This window comes from Geospiza fortis, unplaced genomic scaffold (genome assembly GCF_000277835.1).
Source record: "Geospiza fortis unplaced genomic scaffold, GeoFor_1.0 scaffold188, whole genome shotgun sequence".
Classification (NCBI taxonomy): Eukaryota; Metazoa; Chordata; class Aves; order Passeriformes; family Thraupidae; genus Geospiza; species Geospiza fortis.
This window is the reverse complement of record NW_005054337.1, coordinates 3,856,656-3,865,179: the sequence shown is the minus strand read 5'-3', so window position 1 is coordinate 3,865,179 and position 8,524 is coordinate 3,856,656. Positions and strand designations below refer to the sequence as shown.

The window sequence follows — 8,524 nt, the reverse complement described above, 5'->3', positions numbered from 1 at the left end:
GGGCTGCTGGGGCTCCCCGGAGTGCGGGCGGGAAGGGCTGGGGAGGGAGCTCCGGGCGGTTAAAAATACAGAATGAAAAAATATAAAATACAAATGAAACATACACAAGTTCCTGTCCCGCGGCCCGTGGTTAGCCCGCGGGGGATGGAGGTGCCCGTGCCTTGTCACTGCGCTCGGTGGGCTGGTAGTGCGGTGGTACTGGGAAATAGCCGAAAATAAAACGGAAAAGGAACGGTGCGTGTTTTCCTGGGAGGTAAAAACAGTAAGTTTCAGTGTGTTTTTTGACACGGTAAACTTTGACTGGTTTTCACCAGTGATGATTTTTTTACGTGTGTGCTCGTTGGCTCGTGAATCTAAAATGCTTAAGCTTATACTTTGTTATCACTCAGTGAGACTTTTATTTAAATAAATTTCGCATTGTTTTGAGGGTTTGCAGCGTTGGTGTTGAAGGGCAGCACGATAAAATATTTAGTCTGAAAGCTGGTGATATATTTTGAGTAATGTACAGTGATTTTAAAACTTTTTGCTTTCGTCTTCCTGCTAAAGCTATGTAATACAGGACTTTGCTGTTAAAAAATCCCAAACTTATATAGCCTGATTTTTTTTTAATTTCAAAGAATCATCTGAGGATGACTTGGGGGCCAAGGAATAAAAGTGAAATGCAGACCATCTGTTTCACTATAGCAGTAATATTTGGCTAAGAGAAAATATGAAATAGTAACTTGCTCAGATGAGCGTCATGTTGTCAGTGTTTAAGCTTCTTCCTCTCCTGTTTACTCCCTGTGTGACTCATTGGACACCATGTGCCTTGAAATTGTTGTGCTACATTATCCTTGTGTGTGTGTCATAATAGCTGTGTGCAATCCAGGTGGAATCACAGCACAGTGAGCAGCCAGAGCAGCAGTGGGGAGGGAGAGCTGCCACCTCCAACTGCAATGAGAGGGAGCAGAGATTTCCCCCATCCCTCTGCATGAGTAACTGAGCTGCAGAGCTTCTGACAAAAAAGATCTCAGTGAAGAGAGAGTTCTTTTCCTTGCTACAAAAAAAAAAAAAAACTTGTGCAGGGCTTTGCACTTCCCTTTGCTGAAGCTCATGAGGTTCCTGTTGAGGTCCCACTGGTGTTTCAGCCATTCATCCCAGTTTGGTGGCATCAGCAGACGTGGTGAGGGTACCCTGCCACATCACCCAGGTCATCAATGAAGGACTGGACAGTCCTGCCCCTGGGGTACACCCCTTGGCCTGACCTCCAGCAAACCCAAAGAGCATCAAATTTAGAAAGATTTGAGGTCCTTTGTAGCTAGACTAAATGATGGTCAGGGTAGATTAAAAAAAAAACAAAACAAACAACAGCCTTTTTTTTAATTTAAAACAAGGCTTTCTGATTGTTTTTTCTATTTTTTTTTGGCATTTGTACTTGTTCACAAGCTGATCCTGGTAAATTTTAACAACTATTTGTAACCATAATACCATGTTCTGGCAAGACTGTATAACTGTTGCTGGGACCTAGACATAAGGTCAGAAAGTTTTGTTTGGATTAAAACTTTATCTTGTTTTAAAAAAAAATCTCTTGGTTTGGGTTTTTTTAAAGTGTATGTGTAACACTGAATCCCAAATTTGGAAAGAAGAGTTGTAGAAGGTTGACTGTTTCTAATAGTGTTGTTCCTTCTCCCTTTCACCTTTTCTACAATTATTCTGGTAGCACTGTAAGACAAGTGGAAGAGTCTGGCTGGGCTGTAATGTATGTGCAAGATGCTGTTGACACTAAATTTGACTTTGAATTGTTAATTCACCTACAGTTGTACAAGAGACTGTTCATTTCATTCTTGGGTACCATGTAGCTTGTTCTGAGTCAGCTTTCAAAAATGTTCTACTAGAATGACCTCAGCTTTGTGTGCTCAGTGTGCTATTTTGAGTTTATTTTCACATATTATGGTGCTGCTGGGCAACTAATGTTTTTAACAAGGATTTGGCCCTTATTTTCTTGTGTCTTTTTTCTGATTGTAGCAGTACATGGTAATTCCATCATCTCCTGGCCATCCAATGATGAAATCAGAAGCTAAGGATGGAGAAGAGGAAAGCCTGCAGACAGCATTCAAAAAGCTGAGGGTTGACACAGCTGGGTGAGTAACAACACAGGAAGGGGCAGACATAACATCTTACAAATGGACTCAAAGGGAACACCCTTGCTGTGAAATTTGAGGGAATGAGGTAACTGCAAAAGGTTAGGCACAGAAAGCTTTCATTGTAGGTAAACAGACTGAAATAAATTCACTACCTGCCTACTGCACTTCTTAAGGAATTGTAAATTGTTTGATTGCTGTCAGGTTGCAGCAGGTTTGAAAGAAAACTGACAATCATGATCAGCTGACAATGTGCTTGAAATGAATTTTGGTGTGAATCTGGCTGCCAGAGGTTACCAGTACTAGAGTCCATAGGACTAGAACTCTGCTGTTGAAGTTAGCATATTACCATGGTTTGAAGGCCTGTCATGAGAATAAAGTCACATCTTTTCCCAGGAGGGAAACTTTCTTTCCATGTCAGTAAGGGAGAGCATTAGATTCAGTGCATGATTCCCACACAAACTATTTTCATTGCTGTCACAAAATTTCTATTAATAACCAGAATCACTAAATGGGAAAGAATGCTTTTTGTGTTGCCTTGGTTTGTGGAGATCTGTCACGTGGCACTTACCTTCACTCTCCCAGGTGCAGAAGACAAGCACCACATCTTCTGTTTGTAATGATAATTTTTACCTGAAATTAAATAAAGGAAGGCTTCCATTTAATGTTTTTTTCTGCTGACAAATGTGTACCATTGCATATTACCTGTTGAATCTGGGATCCCAGATCCCAGATGCAATTACACTGTCACTAAAATGAAAGGGCAGGTCAGGCAGCATCAACATGGTAATTAGAATTACCACAGAGCTGAGATTGTGAGTAGATGGGCTTCTAAAGTTATCTTTTGTTTAAGTAATTAAACTCATTAGTAATGAATTCCCTCTCATTTCTTCAGTATTTCTAGTACCATCCTCCGGCTGGGCATATTTGATTACTTTGGAGTTTTTATTGGTGCCTTTTGATCTTGTGTTCTGTATTCATGGTTCTTTAAATGGAAATTAGTTTGATTAATAGTTTGGATTCTCTTAACCCCATCCTAGATCAGTGTGTGGGGACTTATTTTCACTTTTTAGGGAATCTGTCCTGTTTACAAACTGATTTAGCATAGGATTTGGAAAATAATTTTCTTGGGACTTCCAGTGTAATATGTGAAGTCACAACTTGAAAGAATTGTTGTGGGATTATTGCGAGTCCTTCAAAATGGGAGTGTGGAATGAATTCATAGCACCAGAAAATTTAGTAGATCTACTAAGGCCTCTGCCTTGAATAGAAGCTGAAGGTCTGACATAACTCTGTGGCTCAAATGATTCAACTTGCAGGAGTATGAAGAGTTTTAGCTTATGTTGACAGGCTATGTTAGACAGAGGCTTAAGTGTTCTTCAGCTAAACAAAGTCTATTTATGTCCAAAGAACATTTATTTTTAGGAAAGAATGGCTTATTTGTCTCTGGAAAAAGAGACGTGTTTCTTCAGTGCTGGTGTTTCTGCCTTCCCCTCTCCTGGGAAGCTGAAATTTGGCCATTGTGTGTGTTTGTCACTGACACGTGGGGTTGGCTCTGCAGTGGTGAACGGCATCTCTCGGCCAAAGGGTCTGTTACACAAACCTTGGAGATGGGATGGTGTCAACACTCATCCTTCAACACTCATCCTTCTGATTTGGGTCCTTGTGGGCAGGTCTTTGGAGATGTATTCTAAATGATTTGGAGCACTGTTTTCTGGGAAAGAAGATGGACAAGGGTTTATTTTCATAATCATAACGCTAACCAGTGTAGGCTGTTAACTCTTCATTCTGTCTCTCACAGATGTACCACTTCTCTCTCTGTGGGTGATGGGACAAGTCCCAGAGCAATAGTTAGAACAGTGGCAGATGAAACCAAACCTAAGAATGTGTGTGCTTCTAAGGAAACCTGGCATGGGTAAGAGAAGCTTGGGATTATCAATTTCCAATGATAACTGCATTGAAAAGGAATATTAAGTAGACAGTTTCTAGTTGGTGCCCCTCTAAACAAGAGACTTGAATTGTCTTTGCCAGAGAACTTTATAAAATACTCACAGCAGCTTTTTCTCTTCATATATGACTGCTGTTCTTTACAGTTATGTGAAGTGAAAGGAAATGCTGGTCATTGTAGATATTTCTCAATGCAAATGTGAGCTGCTGGTTTTGAATCAGACAATCATGAATGCATCTCATTCAGTCATTGTTTGACGCTGCAGAAACTGTCATTGTGCCTTGGGAACTAGATTAAAAAAAGAATTGGTTTCTAGAGTATCTCTGCAGAACTTCATGCTCATCAGAAACAAAACCATCCTTTGCCCTTGATTCATTAGTTTTGTGCTCTTTTCTTGTGCTTTGTCCTTCTTGTAGCGATTATTTTGTCATGTCTCACAAGCTTTACTCATTTTCTGACCTTTAAAGCCCACTCTCTGAGATGCATTTCCATGGTGTTCCTTTTATATTGTATATAACTGCTTGTCTAGAACTGAGTCAAATTCCAAGACAGTAGACTATCCTGAGCAAATACTCCAAACCTAAAGCTTCTGCATGCAATATAAATGCAGGAGAGATTTTTCTCAGTGTTACTTATAACCCAACAATAAGTATTTTAGTGCATCTTCATTCCCTTTGTGTCTTTCCCTGGCAGGTCTGTGAAGAAGCCCTCGAGAGGAGTTGTGAGAACCCAGCGTCGCAGGCGTTCCAAGTCTCCAATTCTTCACCCTCCCAAGTTTATCCATTGCAGCACAAAATCACATTCCACATGCAGCCAGCTGGTGCAGAAGAGCCAGGCTGATGCCCAGGAGGACAGCAGTGGGTTTGGGGTGCCAGTCCCAAAGGAAGCCTGTGCACATGAACACTGCAGCGTCACTCCGGACGTTGGCCACAAGGGAGCTGATGAGCCTTTGGGAGTTTCTGTTGCACGGTTGACATCAGAGAACTCTCTAGCACAGGAGAACTCTCCAGCTGCAGCTTCTCCAGCATCCAAAACAAGCCTAAAGACTACAGAGCTTTCTGACTTCCAGTCCATGTGCAGGCTGAACACGAGTGAGCCGTGTGCATGTGCAGATAAAGCCTGTCAGTGCAAACTCTGGCAAGATATGGAAGTGTACAAATTCTCTGGCTTGCAGAACACTCTCCCTCTGGCACCTGATAGAATGGTTTGTGAGGATCACTCCCAGCCTTTGCCATCAAGAACTCCCTCAAGTTCTCCACGCTCTTGCTCTGAGCAAGCCAGGGCCTTTGTGGATGATGTGACAATTGAAGATCTTTCGGGGTACATGGAGTATTACTTGTATATTCCAAAGAAAATGTCTCACATGGCAGAAATGATGTACACCTGACAGCAAGGAGCACTAGAACCAGAAGGGTGGCTTAAATCTGCCCTCAGGCACACCATGTGAATATGCAACCCACTCCCTGCTCACTGTGCTTGCAATAAAAACACTTCTTTGCATCTCAGCTGATGTTGATTATTTAAGCTGGACAAACAGTTTAGTTTCAGCATTATAATTTAAGCTTGGAATAGATAGTGTGGTAAATGAAGTTAGACCGTACCTACCCGTACTTAAGAGACCCAACACTTAATTCTACTTTGTTTCCAAAATCCTCTTTTTGCTTTGTTGGAGAGGAATCCCTAGATTGCTCAGTGATTAGAGCTCTTCTTGTGAGACACCTGGTGTCATTCAGCTCCTTTGAAATCACTTTGACCTCAGGTTGTAAGACTCAGGCTTGTGGTTTTCGATGCTCGTACCTCTGATTTTATTTCATAAAGGAGTGTGACCATCTCCTATCCTCCCCTAGGTACTTTTACTGGAAAAGTGGAAAGCAAACCTTTCACTGAATTTCTAACAGGCCTTAGAGACTTGTGCTCAAGAGAAACACTCTGCATTCTTCAGCAGAGTTGCTGCTGTGGTTAACCAAAGGAAACATGAGGGCAAGGGCTCTGCTCACTGTATTTGTTATGGTGACCAAACCAGAATTTGCTCATTTCAGTGGTCTTAATTCATACACTGTCTGTTAGTTTTGGGGGATTTTTAGCCTACTCAATAGGATCAAGTATTACCCTTCCTTCAGGCATTAAAACCCATTGACTGGAGTGAACAGTTGTCAGTTTTAGGGGAATCTTGAGCACTGTCTCCACTCCAGTCCTGCTAAACCATCATCACTTCAGCTGCCCTGTCCAGCTTTGCATTCTCCTGGAATTTACTGCTTCAGAAGCAAGCAGCTCTCCATACATAGTGTGCATCAGCACAGTGTCTCTTTTATGAGTGTCCAGCAAAGGAGCATCCCATCAAATAATTTGTTGAGGGTAAGAAAAATTGTGTTTGGTTTGTCTTTACTATTTGTGGTACCTCGACTTTCTGAGGTGTAAGATGTGGAGAAGGAATGGAGACAAACATTTTCCTGCAAAATCATTTGGTGTTTCTCTTGGGGGTTTTTTGCAGTTTCTGTGGCAGCACAAGTCTCAGAACAAGTGGCCATGTAAGTTTACATGTTTTGCTAGTTCTGAAGTGTCACCTGCACCATGCAGAACATACCTGTGTCCCACATCTCTTTCTGTGCTCTGCAATAGCTGCATTTCTGCCACCTTGTTCTGAAGTCAAGGCAATTTTTTGGTGACTGTTGTCTACAAAACTGGGCTACAAAGTGCAGAATGACTTTATTTCTCAAATAATTATTCTTAACTGTTCTCAAATGCAAATTCCAACCACAGCACTGTTGTGGGGCTGAAAGTGCCTTTCAAGAGTGCACTGCTTTTAGCACTTCATTCATTAGTGACCACAGACCTTTACTGCAGGGTTTAGGATTGCACTGTCCACTGCTCAGTACTGTGTTAAAGTGGATTGAAATCCAGGAGATGTAAAAATAGTAGAAAAATGTGAGCTGGTGCTGCCTGAGAAGGGATGAGCAGTGCCACTAGAGGTCAGCCCCAGGCTAGGGCTGGCTGCTGCAGCAGGCTCAGTCTTCAGGGAAAATGGGAATTTTTCTGCCAAAACGAAGAAATAAGAGCAGCTCTTATTTCCTTGGTGCCTCTCGTTTCTGTGTGGTGCCTTTGTGCACACAGGCTGTCAGTGCTTTCTGAAGTTTGTGTGCGTTTGTTGGTGGTCAACAAAAGCTCTTTAAATGCCAAAATCTGCATAAGTTATTAATGTTTAAACAAAGTGTGCAATCAGGTCACAACTGTGCTGTGCAATTAGGAAAAGTTGCTAAGTAAATAATTACATAGTCCTGAGCTTGGCATCCTCTTGGGACAGTTACGACATCTTTGGGCTTGTGAGTGCTGGAACACCGTGGAATAGAAGCCCATGAGTTGCTGCAACTGCTGCCTTAACGCTTTCTCTTCTGTTACCACAAGTTGTTTTCAGATGTTTTGGTCTTCACAGAAACCGTAAAGCAAAATCTGGTTTTGCTTTGAGAAAATGTTAATTTATGGCCTGTATTTATGTAGCAAGAACCTTAAAAACTTGCCTAAGCAGTCTAAAAACTCGGTTTAAAACAACAAAAAAATTTAACTTGAGCCAATTTCAAAATCTGACCTTTTGTTAAAGAAGGCTTTAGAGGGCTGGTTCTGCCAAGTGGCACTTTTGAGTCATGTTGGAGTCCGTTACCAAAGAGCTCATTCCTTCCTGTGGCTGAATAAAAGTGAAGCCCTTTGTAATTAACTTTCTAACTTGGTCCTTCTCACCTGTGCCTGCAGGCGTTCTGTGTTTATGTGCTGTCCATACACAGAGCTTCTCTTGCAGTTAATATATTGTGTGCTTCCTCTGTGCCTTTTCTTCCTAGAAATGCCAGGGTGGAGGTTGGAAGTTGAAAAACTGAGTCTGAACCCACCACTGTCTGTGGCAGCTTTGCCCCAGAGTATGGTGGGGTTTTGGGATCTCCCCTGGAAAGGCTGATAACTCCCCACAGCTCCTGCAGCTTCTCAGCGTGGTGGTCAGTAAGGGATGGTGATTTCTCCAAGGTCTTTCTGGGAGTGTCTTTTTAGGAGTGGGATGGATGTGCTGGAAGAAGAGAGGGCTTGGATTAGCCCGTTAGCTGGTCTTTCAGTCCTTGTCGTCTGCCATCTGTATTTGATGACATTATTACACACCAGGTGTCCTGTCACTACGCCCTGTGTCTGCAGCTACCATCTTTTCCACACACAGACTGAATTATGCTGCTGGCTGTTAAACCTAAGGAAATTTGGGAATTTTGTTGTTTGGGAGAGAGGGCTAAATGACTAGTGCTGAACGTCTTTCATTGCCCTAAATCAGCGCTGGAAGGTCACTTTGGGAGTAGCAGAGGGGCTGAGTGAGCTGCACTCAGGTGACGGCTGTGCTCTCACTGCCTGTTCCACCTCTGCCCAGTTACACACGGTGTGAGTGACCCGGCCCCGGGCGCTCCGTCCCCGCATCCCGCGGGGCTCCGGC

At 42.6% G+C, this 8,524-nt stretch overlaps 2 protein-coding genes across 2 annotated transcripts in view; both read left to right on the top strand.

Moving 5' to 3' along the window:
• The first annotated feature begins 2,009 nt into the window (after nt 1-2,009).
• On the top strand, nt 2,010-5,573 carry OSER1 (oxidative stress responsive serine rich 1). The gene is made up of 3 exons (XM_005422219.2): nt 2,010-2,120; nt 3,922-4,035; nt 4,762-5,573. Exons 1-3 carry the CDS (start codon nt 2,011-2,013, stop codon nt 5,453-5,455), a joined length of 918 nt encoding a protein of 305 aa, XP_005422276.1. The 5' UTR covers nt 2,010; the 3' UTR covers nt 5,456-5,573.
• A 2,486-nt stretch (nt 5,574-8,059) lies between these two features.
• Nucleotides 8,060-8,524, top strand: part of JPH2 (junctophilin 2) — a 32,344-nt gene continuing 31,879 nt past the window's right edge. The window contains exon 1 of the mRNA XM_031058074.1: nt 8,060-8,076. Within this exon, the coding sequence (XP_030913934.1) occupies nt 8,060-8,076 (17 nt within the window). The remainder of the gene's footprint in view (nt 8,077-8,524) is intronic.